The following is a 13,750-nucleotide window of genomic DNA, read 5'->3' as shown; positions in this document are numbered from 1 at the left end:
TATTCTACCAAGGACAACCACAGGGTTCTGTGGTCACCAGGAGTGGACACAGACTCAATGGCACAACTTTACCTTTAATTAAACAGCAACATAAGAAGCTTTTACTGTGAGAAATGCATGTACTAAATGAAAGTTATACTACTGCTTGAAGGCCCAACTAGATACCATGTTCAGCAGGTTATCTGGTTTGGATTTGGCCAATGCATGTGTGCGCGCGCACACGCCACACAGAGACTCACTCCAGATCAAGACTATGATGGAAGGGGAAGGAGAAGTTCATCATATTTTCTACGGTACCAAAATATGACCTCCAACTTGTGCTCCCCCAAAGTGCTGTTTATTATAATGGCATCTTTAGGGGGGCAATTTTGGCAGGAAAAGCACATGGGAAAGAAGGGTTAAAAAAAGGCTCCCACCTCCACAGTGCAGATCAACTTAAAGGGTGGGAGAGAGTTTACACAGGGCTGCAATTTGCATTTTAGTACCATCAGACGGAGTAAATACCAGTGAGGACACTGTACAGAGTTTTCAGAAGAAATCGCTCAGTTTGTTACCAGCTGCCTAGGGGGGGAACAGAGACAGACACACACAGGAGCAGGAGAGAGAAGGAAACTGATATCAAACCGATTTCCAGGTGGCAAGAAAAGTCAAAAACAGCACCCCCCAAAAAGAAGAAGTTTTCCGCTCTACATTTGCCTAGGTTCAGATGCAAAGGAGCCTCACCCAAGCCTTGGAAGAGGTTTCTCTCCTTCAACAATGGGTTGGTACCAGATCTCATACTCTGGGTTAAAAATGAAGAGTGCGTTACTGCAGGCCCCAGTCTCCAGGGATGACATTTTAGGGAAAGCTCCTCCAAAGATAAACAGCTCCTTGCGAAAAATAGTTGCACTGTGGTAGGCCAGTGTCGGCACTTTCCCCTTCGCCTGAGGAAGAGATTGCCAGTCACAACGCAGTCTTGGCACGTTAGGCAGACTTAGGATCAACAGCTCTGAGGTGGAGGGGGGTTCTTCTCGATAGTGAGATCACTGGACTAGAATCCTCAAGCTGATGCTGCTCGGGGTCAGCCCTGGAGATGCTGGAGCTGTAGGTGAAGTTTGACTTTGGGCTCCCCACCTGAGAAGTGCATAGCCCTGGCTTTAACTTGAGCTGTACAAGCTGCTTATTTGCCAGGATGGGGGAGCACGCAGAGCAAGGCAAAGTGGCTTTGATCACTGTCTCCACCCCCACCATACCCCCCATTCCCCCTCTGGGGAGGGGAACAATGGGCACTTCCAGCAAGTCAGGTTGCTTGGAGGAGGAGGAGCAGGCAAGCCCTCCCAAGAATTGGTGCCCTAGGCCAGGGATTCTCAACGTTGGGTCCCCAGATGTTATTGGACTTCAACTCCCATAATCCCCAGCCCCAATGGCCTTTGGTTGGGGGTTATGGGAGCTGAAGTCCAATAACATCTGGGGACCCAACGTTGAGAATCCCTGGCCTAGGCAACTTGCCTAGTGGACAGGCCAGCTCTCACTGTGCTTCTGCTAGATCTCTGATAGCACCTGCTCCAGGTACTTCTCACCCAATCTATACACTGAATTATTCCACCTGTTACTTGAAAACGTGCTCACAAGAGCTGCCTTATACCAAGTTAGACCATTGGCCCCAATTAGGTCAACATTGTCTACACCAACTTCTTCCACGGACCACTTGAAAATAACCTTGGGTCTCAGCAAACCACTGAAACTTTTTTTGTTCTATTTTTAAAAAAGACTATCTGAGGATGGTGTGGTTGGGGCTCATGGACGATAGTCGAATAACCCTGCTCTTTGCTGTCCAATGCTTTGATTCTCTTGCAACTCACAGAAACATGACGCCACTTCCAAGATGCCGTGTCCAGGATATGGATGCTGCTGTAGCGCTTCCCCTCCCTCATCCCCCCAAAGATGTAGATACTCTTGGTGTCTGGATCATAGGTGGCACTGTGGCCCCGTGAACACTGTGGCATAGAATCTTGTGTAGAGAAATCCAGAGGGAACCAGAAGTCATCCTCTGCAAAGGCAGTAGCAGAAATAAAGACAAGATAAGCAAGAGAGGGGGATGCATAAAGCAGCCATAAACATGCTGAGAACCAGAGCTAGCTTCCCTACCTCCAGGACTCAAATATCATGTAGCAGAAGTTATTTCTTGTTCTAGTCATTTCCTAATTAAAGTTGCCAGACATAACATATGTTTCCATGTTGCCACAGGAGCATCACAGGTGTAGAATGCATGCAGGTATTTATTCATTCGATTTCTATGCCGCCCTTCCAAAAATGGCTCAGGGCAGTTTACACAGAGAAATAACAAATAAATAAGATGGATCCCTGTCCCCAAAGGGCTCACAATCTAAAAAGAAACATAAGATAGACACCAGTAACAGTCACTGGAGGTACGGTGCTGCGGGTGGATAGGGCCAGTTACTCTCCCCCTGCTAAATAAAGAGAATCACCACGTTAAAAGGTGCCTCTTTGCCAAGTTAGCAGGGGTATTGACTAGCCTTTAATCGCTTATGTTACAGCATAGCCAAGGATGTTTTAATGCGCAAGGAGAAACCTTCTAGTCAAATCTGAATGACAATGCATGTGTCATGGATTGATTGGGTGTGCCTTGGTCTTTGGCCAACCAATCCTGTGAAAGGAGCTGTTTGCTCTCAGTTTAGATTCTCAGGTTTCCGGATAGATGCTCTCCAGGGCATAATTCCATAGTTAGATAAAAGCCACAGATCCGTCCACCTAACAGTCAGCTTTCAACATTCCCAGGCCTCAAGAATTCATCTCCTGGACTTTGTTCTCCATTCTGAACCATAAACTTTCTGCACACTCTTGCCTCCTAGTGCAAGTTAACTTGCATGGCATGAAAGTTAAATAGAGCTTATAATACCCAGTTGAAAATAATGGTCATTTGAGCAACACTTACTGAATGCCCCAGGATGCTCAGGAGAGCCCACTCCCTTGGTCCTTATCTTCCACATCCAGGAGAAGCCTCCCAATCCCCTTTCAGCTTTCTGTCCCAATATGCATAAACTCCCCTAGAAGCATGTCTCACCAATCTCCAGTTTCCAGAAAGTATCCTTGCAAAACTGTTGATTAGTTCCTTCGCCACCGATCAAAACAGCTGTTTCAGGGTCACACAAGCACATGGCATGGCACCATCGAGGGCTTGGACATGCTGCAGAGGGCAAGTAGAGCTAGATGTAGTCAGCCATTACAGCCCACAAACCCCATCCCACTGAGGAAGTGTAACTTGGGCAGAGGCACTTTTACCCCTGGACTTCTGGGTGGATGTCCAGGACCTCCACACACCCTGCAGGCCCCAAATCCTCTTTAGAGACAGAGTGGGGAAGGAAGTATGTGGGATGGGAATAGGTTAAGTTGCATGTTGAAATGTTTCTGCTAATGCATATTTGCATAAATATACCTTTTTAATATTCTTACACTCTTGTAAATTCAGTTGCTGTTTGTGCCCTCAAGAACCTACATGTTAAAAGTGTGTGTGTGCGCACACACACACACAGGGCGGCGGCGGGGGGGGGGCAAATAATGCTTAACTTGCAGTGGGGGGCCTCCAGGTCCAGGCTCCAAAATTACCTAGGTGCACCTCTGAACTTGGGAGATCTTCCCCTTCAAACCTAGAACATGAAAGCTCCTGATCTCTTAAGTGATACTCATCTCCAAACACTGATCTGGTGAAACACAGGAAATATTATGCACCCTTACCACACACAATGGAGCCAGAAGCAAGACAGTTTCCTACTTGCTGCTTGATTTCACCATCTGACTTCAGCAGTTAAAGAAACTGTTAGTGTCACTACTCAGTAATATTTTAGTGGATCCAAATAAAAAAGGTAGGATATTTTCTAGTGAACCAAACATGGCTCACAGTTTAAATTTAGTGTGACAGAATAGGGATGTGCACGGAACCGTTCAGCACTCTACAGAATGGAGCACCGAACTGGTTCTGTCAGTTTGGAGGGCGGGGCCAGTTCAGAGGGCAGGGGGTAGGTTAAGGGTTAGGGGAGGCGCTGCCTACCTGCCAGCCCCCAACACCGCCGCTTCCCTCCTGCCGGGGCTCTCGCAAAAAGCAGGTGCTCAGGGCTGCAGCATGACTCCCTGCAACCCCAGTCAGTGTCACCATGCAAATGGCCGATGTTGATCATTTTCATGGCACCACTGACTGGGGCTTCAGGGAGGCATACTGCAGTCCCACAGGCCTGCTTTTTGTGAGAGCGCCGGTGGGAGGAAGCAGCAGTGTGGGGGCGGCATATAGGCAGCACCTCCCCTAACTCTTAAAGAACACCCCCACACACACCCTCCCAGGAGTGCATGGAACCAGTTCCTACTACATGGAACCAGTTCCTACATCCCTACTACAGAAGGGCAGGTAGTTAACTGGATAGGTAAAGGTAAAGTGTGCCATCAAATCAGTGTCGCCTTCTGGCAACCACAGAGCCCTGCTGGATAGCAAAGCCTTTTAAAGTTAACCACTGCTTGATGGCTCAGAGGATGTTCCTGAATAGCTACTAAAGTAAAGTTGTGTCATCGAGTCGATGTCGACTCCTGGCACCCACAGAGCCTTGTGGTTGTCTTTGGTAGAATACAGGAGGGGTTTACCATTGCCTCCTCCCGCGCAGTCTGAGATGATGCCTTTCAGCATCTTCCTATATCACTGCTGCCTGATATAGATGTTTCCCATAGTCTGGGAAACATACCAGCGGGGATTTGAACCAGCAACCTCTGGCTTGATAATCAAGTCATTTCCCTGCCATGCCATTAGGTGGCTATCACCTTCAAAAAGATAGCTACCATTAGGAATCTAGTGTCACATTTCTCCTGTCTCATAGGAAGGCAAGAGATTACCTCATAGGAATGTAGGAAGCTGCCTTATACCGAGTCAGACCCTTGGTAGCTCAGGGGTCATCTAGCTCAGTAATGTTGACACTGACAGGCAGCAGCTTATCCAAGTTTCAGGCAGGAATCTTTCCCAGCCCTACCTGGAGATGCCAGAGATTGGACCTGGGGTCTTCTGCATGCAAAACTGATGCTTTACCACTGATCTACCACTGTCTGGGAAGCTCAGCATTCAAGAGACAGGTACTTACTTTGAAGCTCTTTCACCTCCATGTCTGCAAGAGAACACAGAAAAGTAGTTATCCATGTGCAATGGTGTCTTCACACTAGCTTTCAGTGCTGGGACATTCTCTTATATTTTTCCAGTACACAGATGCTACTGGCACTTTGTCATAAATGAGAAGTTCAGGAGTACCAAACACCCAACCCTTGTGTTTTCAAATGCACATGCAAATATTTTAACATGAACCAATATTGATCTGGAAGCACAATCCTGCAAACTTAAGTGCACCTCTTCTGGTAAAAAGTCACTGGATTCCACACCAGTAAAAAGCAGTCTGCTTGCTTTTTAGGGGATGGATAAGGAGTAACTCAATAAAGAGTCAGATGACTGATCCATTTATCTCAGTCATGTTTCCCCCGACTAGCAGCAGCTTTGCCAAGTCGAAAGTTTGGGTGGTATATAGTTTCGCCCAGAGACGAATGTTTGGGCGGTATATAAGTTTGATGAATAAATAAATAAAACAAAACAAATAATACATCTGTGTTACCAGAAATCTTTTTAACTGGAGATGCTTTGCATGCATGAAGTTCTGGGTTCAATCCTTGGCAAGCACTTGACCACTAAAAATGTCTGCTCTGTCATAGGAACATAGGAAACTGCCATATACTGAGTCAGACCATTGGTCTATCTAGCTCAGTATTGTCTTCACAGACTGGCAGCAGCTTCTCCAAGGTTGCAGGCAGGAATTTCTCTCAGCCCTATCTTGGAGAAGCCAGAGAGGGAACTTGAAACCTTCTGCTCTTCCCAGAGTGGTTTCATCCCCTGAGGGGAATATCTTGCAGTGCTCACATATCAAGTCTCCCATTTGGATGCAACCAGGGCAGACCCTGCTTAGCTATGGGGACAAGTCATGCTTGCTACCACAAGACCAGCTCTCCTCTCCTCAATACATGTCAATACATGTGCGCAGAGTGACAATTCTAACTTGCAATCAGACAGAATGGTTAAGAGTAATGAACAGCATATTGAACAGTGATGTAGGAACAACAAAGGCCACTGTTTTAGTGTATTGGGGGTGGGGTGGGGAGAGCTGATCTTGTAGTAAAAGTAAAGTGTGCCGTCGGGTCAGTGTCGACTCCTGGTGTCCACAGAGCCCTGAGGTTGTCTTTGGTAGAATACAGGAGGGGGTTACCATTGCCATCTCCCACGCAGTATGAGATGATGATGTCTTTCAGCACCTTCCTATTTTGCTGCTGCCTGATATAGATTCAAACTGGCAACCTCTGGATTGGTAGCAAGCATGAATTGATCCCTTTCCAAAGCAGGGTCTGCCTTGGTTGCCTTTGGATGGGTGACTAGATGTGAGTGCTGTATGGTATTTTCCTTAGGGGTTGGGGCCATAGCTTGGTGATAGAGCATCTGCATGCAGAAGATCCCAGGTTCACTCCCTGGCATCTCCAGGTAGGCTGGGAGGGATTCCTGCCCGAAAACCTTGGGAGAGCCACTGCCAGTCAGTGTAGACCAGGAGGCTTTACACACAGGGCATCTACTCTGAATCTCTTTCAGGAGAGAGTGTGTGCGCCATCCAAACCTACCCCGAAGTCCCTTTGAGATCCTTGGACTCACGCCACACACAAATTGGGCTTTGTCTTGCAAATTCTAGCTTATCTCTAGTTATTTCTAGGTTTTTAAAACGCTGGTTTTAAGCTACTTTTCCTGAAAACACTGAATTGGGAGAGGCACTGTCATAGAATAATTAGCATGATAAGAAGGATACTCTCTTTACAAATCCAGATGTAGCTCTTTAGAAATCTCTTCCCCCTTCCCATTGGCTAGAAGGAAAACACAGAGGCATGCCATGCGAACTTGCATCAAAAGCAAACCTGAGAGCAGAGGGGAGGGGCTGCTTCCATCAATGCAAGTGTAATTCGAAGTGGCTTCACTCAACATTTACCCCACAGCAGGAAGCCATGTGTGAATAACTCCCAGGGGTTCCCAGCCTGCAGTACTCCATATGTTGCTGAACTACAACTCCCACCATCCCCGGCCACAATAAATTGTAGCTAGGGTTGATGGGAACTATAGTTGAGCAACAACTCCCATCATCCCCAGGGGATGGTGGGAGTTGTAGTTCAGCAAAATCTGGAGTGCCACCAGCTGGGAACCCCTGGTATAGACAATACTGAGCTAGATGAACCAAGGGCCCGACATGATATAAATCAACATCCTATGCAAGGTGGACACATTACAGTCTCCTCCCCTGCTAAATGTCTACTTTATCACAGACTCAGTCTCAGTTACCTGATCTGCACCACACTGTGCCTATCTGTTTCTGGGTGAAATTACTGTCACTCCTTTATGGGCTTATTTACCTTCAGCTTCCTGCTGTCCATCAGTTGCCAAAGGTTCAAAGAGAACTCTCCTGGATTTCTTCGGCTGAACTGGGTTAGGCAGACAAGTCTTCTTCCTGGCCTCCTCGTATTCCTCTGGTGTGGCACTTGCTGATGGAACAGGAAGCATCGGCAGCTTTTCCAGTGGTGGAGAGAAGTTCCTCTCAGGCCCACATTCTTTCACAGGCATCACTGAACTCTGACTCTTTGCCTGTCCAGCAGGAAACTGATTGGCATTGGGACAGGAAAGGAAAGATGAATCAAGAAGCCTAATGGAAGAGGCTCACTAAGGAATATCTTTCGGGCAGCCCAGGGGAAAGAATGGGGCTGTCTATTGTGGGGTTTCAGTTAATCCATTCCTTGGTCCAGGCCAGTTTTTGATTTGGGCTTTAGTTACTTGTATTCCAGTCCTGGAGTAAAGGTGGAACTAACAAACAGCCTGCAGCAAGAGCATGGAAAAGCAGTCTGCACTTGCCTCTCTACATGATATCTATTTCATTAAACTATTCATATTCCCGATTCCACTCCACTGCCTTGTCCTTGCATATCACAACTCTTTCCCTTGGATTCTAAATCTATGACTGGGGTAACCAACCTGGGGCTCTCCAGCCATTGTTAAATTACAACATCCCCAGCCACCATTTATTGGCACCTTGTCTTTGAAGGCAACTCATCCAGGGCATGATCTTGATTGCAAGAATCTCCTGAGAGTCCCATTGTGGAAACTTCCATCAGAACCAATTGCCACTGGGCAATTGTTTTCAACTGGTCTCACTCGGACTTGGAGCACTCCTACACGTTACACAGATAGGAGTGGTAGAATTCCACACTGTACCACTTCAGATTGCAGTTGTGGGGTTTTTTTGCAAATGCTCTCCCATACCAGCACAATCCCAGCAGAGAGAATGCTATAAGCTAGTTTAGTACAGGAAGAGAGCTTTTAGCATGTAGGAACATAGAAAATTACAATCCCCCATCTGAAGTGGTACAGTCCAGAATTCCACCACTTCACTCTCTACCGCTGGTTTGGTCATATTCTATAGATTTATGGGTACATACATAAACACATGGTGAAATGGGTATCGACCCAAGGTTCTAATACTTTAACCTACCTCAGTGGTTTCACCCAATCCCTGGACAATAGGAAAGGCATCTTCTGGAAGGACAGGTGACTGACTGGGTTCAGGTGCCTGAAACGGGTGGGTGGGGGTGCTGTTTAGCAGCTAAGAAGGAGATGCAAAGAGGAGAACACATGTTTCAGCGTCCCTATGTTTAACACACCAATGAGCAGCACCTGCCTTCGGCTCTCTCATACACATGGTCTGGGCCACAGTGACTGGTGGAGTACAATGATTCCAGCTTGACTTTGTTTTTATTAGCGAACAAATCCCGACTCGTGCTAAATTCTTATTCCAACTCAGTGTTGAAGTGCCCCCATCTCTTTAAGTTGCTCTGGGCAATTTTCCAGGAAGCAACTTCAAACTGCAGTTGAAGAGAAGGAGACTGGTAGTACTGCTGAAATACTGCTAAGAATGAGTGAGCAGTAAGGGAGAGGCAAATACTAAAGACAGCAGAGGATGCATTCAGAGATGGGCAAAATACTCAGAAAACATATTTTAGATACAAAATAGTATTTTAAAATACATCTTAAAATACAAAATATAATGCCTGAAAAAAGGAAACAATTTTGAGATGTTTGTTACTTATCCAAACTTGTTTCAGATTTAGGAACTACAATAAAATCCATAAAATGGAAATAAAATAGAACAGGGTGAAGCAAACTAAAAACCTGGACTAACCATTTATATATAATCATGTTTTATTATTGTTCTCAACAGATTTCTAACACTCAATCAGATAAATAATTCCAACACACAATGCGGTTTTTTTTGCTATGTCTCTCCATTCCCACCAACCTCACCTCCATTTTTACAGGAAATTTTTAGTTAGATCTTTAGAACTCAAATCAATCAGCTACCATGCGATTCAGACAAATTTCCAGTTAGTTTATGCTTGGGGACATGTTTATATCATTGGGTGGTGGGGTTTAAAGCAGAAATTCTGAATAATCATATTTTGTTATATAGCTCTCAGATTTCTAACACTCAAACAGATTAATAATTCCAAAACCAGGGGCATAGACTTCTCAATTTCGGGAGGGAGGCATGGGAGGAGAGGTCTTGTGGTAGCAAGAATGGATTCACCATTTTGCTAAGCAGGGTCCACCCTGGTTTGCATTTGAATAGGAGACTGCATATGTGAGCACTGTAAGATATTCCCCTAGGGCAGGCCTGCGCAACAAACCCCCCAGCTATTTTTGGACTACAACTCCCATAATTCCCAGCCACAGTAGCCAATTCCCAGGGATTATGGGAGTTGTAGGCCAACATCTGCACGAGGGCCAAAACTGGGCAGACCTGCCTTAGGGGATGGGACCTGTAGCAGATTAAAGCCTTTGTCTCAGATCAAGCTCACATGAGGGAAAGAAATGCTGAATCATCCCTGCTGAGCTGCATGACTAGGCTTCTCCTAAAACTATTCTGTAATATCAGTAGGTTCAAAAGGCTGCCACCCGATCTCTCTCTTACAGGCTACTCTGAATGGGAATTGGAGTGATCCAAGATTCCCATTTACTCCTTGCTAACAAGCAAGTGTATAAGTCCAATTGTCCTCCCTGGCCTGCTGCAGGCACGTGGTGTTAAATTGTTAGTTTCGCAAAGCTCTCATTGAGACACGTTTTGCACCAGAGAAAATCCCCCTTCAGCCCCCACCTTTTCCCGAGTTAAAAACCAACTCAGAGAGGCTTGTAAAAAGAAAAAAAGCTTTAAAAACAGTTTTATCCAATTACTACAGACTGCTTCTGTCTGAGGCTTTCTCAGCTTTTAACTACAGTTAAGAATACTTAGTAGGATTCCAAAAATAGGTTGTCTTCATGCACGTTTAAATGTTTATAGAGTCTTTTGCAATGCCCTAAATGGGGTTGGGTGTAGGCTAGTGTTTCTTATTTTAATTATGTTGCAGGTAAACAATACCAGAACAGTACCAGGGATATACAAAGCACACACCAAAGAAACAAGTTCTAATGCAAAGTCTGACTAAACAAACTTTCCCCTAGACTAAACTTCCCAAAGCCAAAGCCCAGGCTTCCTTTTCCTTGAACTCACCAAACCTCAGATGAGAATTAAAGCTTCCGGCCCTCCTGTCTTTCCAGGACCTGCAGAGTCATATTCCTGCCCTTCTTGTTCCCAGAATTCCCCACAACCGCTCTCTAGGTCTCACCCACCTGGTGTACTGATTGGCTGCCCTGGAGTTCACCAGTGTGTCAGTCAAGACAAGGGTTCACTCCCTGTTAACTCTTTAGGGGGAGGGGTGGCTGATCACTACAGGACCACTCTGGGAAGAGCACCTGTATGCTTTCATACAGAAGGTTCCAGGTGCCCTCCCCTCCCTGGCAGCAACAGAGCTGAGAGAGACTCCTGCCTGCAATTTTGCAGAAGCTGCTGGCAGTCTGTGTAGAAAATACTGAACTAGATGGACCAAGGGTTTGACTCAATATAGGGCAGCTTCCTATGTTCTTATGGCTAAACCCAGTCCTCAGGACAGGCACAGGTATATTCATTATTTATATTTCTAGAAATCACTCTTCATCAACAATTCATCTCATAGTATTAAAAATAGAATATATTTTTCATTCTGTAAATTGAAGCCCACAAACTAAAATAAAAATCAAGTCACTTTTTACATGAATTAAATGAATTCTCCAGTAGATCTGCCACCAGTGTCCTATAAGACAAAACTTACATCAAAACCTTCCCTGTTCTATCTAGAACCAGTGTGAACTCAAAATATAGCCAAAATGCCTTAAAACCTCTTTAAAGAGCATTTAGCCAGAGCAGTGACATAGGGAGACAGAACGAAGCATGTTTCCAGCCAGATCAAGTTTAACACAGTCAAAAGTAAGTTTATATAAATCAATATAAAAAGTAGGACAATTCACAGGCAACCAAAGCAAAATGGTAAAAATGCACAATCAAGATACCTTTCTTCCTGTCTGGTGTTAGACAGGAGGCTTGGTAGCTCCTAGGTCTCAAATTGCCGTTCAGAAAACAAGCACTTGCATCGTGGTGAAGTCTGCACACTCTCAGGAGCCATGCAACCTGGTCTCAGCTAACAAAGCTAAACACAAACCTCAAGAATCCCTCCCCTCCCTAACTCAAAGTTAACTATCACCTCTTGGAGATAGGCAAAACAATCAAAAGCTTAATGTTTCTCCCTCAAGGTAGCATGTTTCGAAACAATAGGAGCAAGATCCCTGACCAAGGGTGCACCTAGGTCCAAAAGCAGCCCAGACCTGAAGGACTTCGGACTGGAAAAGCAGCCCAGACCTGAAGGGCAGGAGGCCACGGACCTGGTCCCCAAGGTCCGTGGCTAAATCCGCCTCTGTCCCTAACAGATAAATGAGAGACAAGAAATCTACAAAAGTGGTGGGCCCAGGCCAAAATTGGCTTTTGGAATTGAGTGATGTTCTGATATGAAACTGGAATGTGTTTATAAGCCAAACAAAAGGTCCATCTGTCACATTCTTCCCGCCCCAGTGGGGAAAGTGTTCTGCTGCTGGATACTGCTTAAAATGGGACAACACACAATATCCAAAGAGTCAAGGTGGCTTAACATCACCAATGAGTTTTGGGGAATACTCGACAATTCATCATGCAGCCTGCAAAGCAGTGCATATTAGGAATAGCACAACATATTGGAAAGTTAAGGGAACTGTGCAGGTTATATGGCCCTTTAAAAACAATTTGCAGCCTGGGGCACTTATATTGAAGTAGTGCAAAAGTCAACAGAAATTGCAATTTTCTGAATCGTCTAATAAATGCAATAAAAATTCATATTTCACAATACAGTTTTACTTCCCCCTGTTTCTCAAGAGTCCAAAAGCACACTTTTGCCCTTAATATATATTTAGCTGTCAAAATTATTACCTGTTCCTTGACAGTCAAGAGAAGCTTAACAGGGTTACCATTCTCTGCCTGCTTCAACGAAGCCATCAGAACATCCACTCTCCACTCACCTTCCCACACCAAACACCTGTCCATGCAAACACACAGATGCAAGTCACTTTCAATGGCACCCTGCATAGTTTCATTTCTACTCAGAGGTGCTCTTACCCTTGGACTTTGGGGCTGAAGTCCAGGGTCTCCACACCCCCTGGGGGCCCCCAAATCCTTTTTAGTCTGTCCTGGGTGGTGTGGTGTGTGCCCTCAAGGGACTTCAAAGACCTTTAGGTCCAGGCTCCAAAATTACCTAGGTGCACCTCTGTTTCTACTTACATGGCCAACTCTCACTGTATCAGTGAGAGGTTCCCAAGTTTGAGGAACTGTCCTGATGTAGCCTGACACTGAGGAACAGATAGGTTTGGAAGGCAACAAGAGCAGGTCATTCAAGGAGTGTCTCCTGACAAGGAACATAGAGTAGAACCCCTTGAAAGCCTGGAATCTGTTCCATCCTTTTCTAGCCACTCATTGGGTGGGCCAGGGTACATTTCCCACCATTACCATGGAAATTAAGCTCCACAGTCACTTTAGAAAGCAATTTGAACACTAGCAGTATATTAATACTGGCAGCAAATCCCATATATAGTATCACATTTACCTTGCTTCAGACCCCAACTTGCCAATCCTTTGGGGCTCAGTGTCTGGATTCACCACCACCTCCACAGTGACGACAGTCTTCTGAGAATAGCGGCTCCAATCGCCCAAACCAAAGATCACCAACTGTTTTGGCAGTGGAAGCGGCAGGAGAGTCTGATAACATTTGCGGCCATGTTTACTTGGAGAGAACAGAAAACATGGTCCTCCTCTCAGAAGAGGTGAAGGAAAATGTGCATTGGTGAGCAATATATAATATTTATATATTCAAAGGCAGGATGCCTCTGAGTACCAGTTGCAGGGGAGTAATGGCAGGAGAGAGGGCATGCCCTCAACTCCTGTCTGTGGCTTCCAGCAGCATCTGGTGGGCCACTGTGTGAAACAGGATGCTGGACTAAATGGGCCTTGGGCCTGATCCTGCAGGGCTGTTCTTATGTCCTTATTTGTGGGGCACTTGGCAACATGCCCTTGGTGGGATTTCCGTCCTCCTCTCTCTAGTGGAGCCGACCCCCACCTGCTGAGTTGCCCAGACGGAGCACACAGGTGAGTGAGCAGAGGCTGTTCCTTAGTTGTCACTGTTTGCCTGCGTAAGCAAGCCATTGCCACTTGATCAATTGCAT

General features: G+C 45.7%; 1 protein-coding gene across 6 annotated transcripts in view; it reads right to left on the bottom strand.

The window, feature by feature from the left end:
* The window catches only part of LOC128345924 (rab9 effector protein with kelch motifs-like), a 29,028-nt gene that overhangs the window by 5,071 nt on the left and 10,207 nt on the right, over nucleotides 1–13,750 (bottom strand). For 5 of the 6 annotated variants that reach the window (XR_008316708.1, XM_053298611.1, XM_053298631.1 and 2 more), the window contains 8 exons: nucleotides 13,135–13,311; nucleotides 12,465–12,570; nucleotides 8,592–8,702; nucleotides 7,462–7,705; nucleotides 5,118–5,141; nucleotides 3,065–3,187; nucleotides 1,842–2,029; nucleotides 724–923 (listed from right to left, as the gene is read on the bottom strand). Coding sequence is in view for 5 of the 6 variants with exons in the window: in XM_053298611.1 (XP_053154586.1) it covers nucleotides 724–923; nucleotides 1,842–2,029; nucleotides 3,065–3,187; nucleotides 5,118–5,141; nucleotides 7,462–7,705; nucleotides 8,592–8,702; nucleotides 12,465–12,570; nucleotides 13,135–13,311 (1,173 nt within the window). In the remaining variant the exon portion in view is untranslated. The remainder of the gene's footprint in view (nucleotides 1–723; nucleotides 924–1,841; nucleotides 2,030–3,064; nucleotides 3,188–5,117; nucleotides 5,142–7,461; nucleotides 7,706–8,591; nucleotides 8,703–12,464; nucleotides 12,571–13,134; nucleotides 13,312–13,750) is intronic. The other variant, XM_053298621.1, reaches the window with a different exon arrangement.

Source organism: Hemicordylus capensis, chromosome 1, assembly GCF_027244095.1.
Source record: "Hemicordylus capensis ecotype Gifberg chromosome 1, rHemCap1.1.pri, whole genome shotgun sequence".
In the NCBI taxonomy this organism is placed as follows: domain Eukaryota; kingdom Metazoa; phylum Chordata; class Lepidosauria; order Squamata; family Cordylidae; genus Hemicordylus; species Hemicordylus capensis.
The sequence above is the reverse complement of the archived record's forward strand: the minus strand, read 5'-3'. Positions and strand labels throughout refer to the sequence as shown.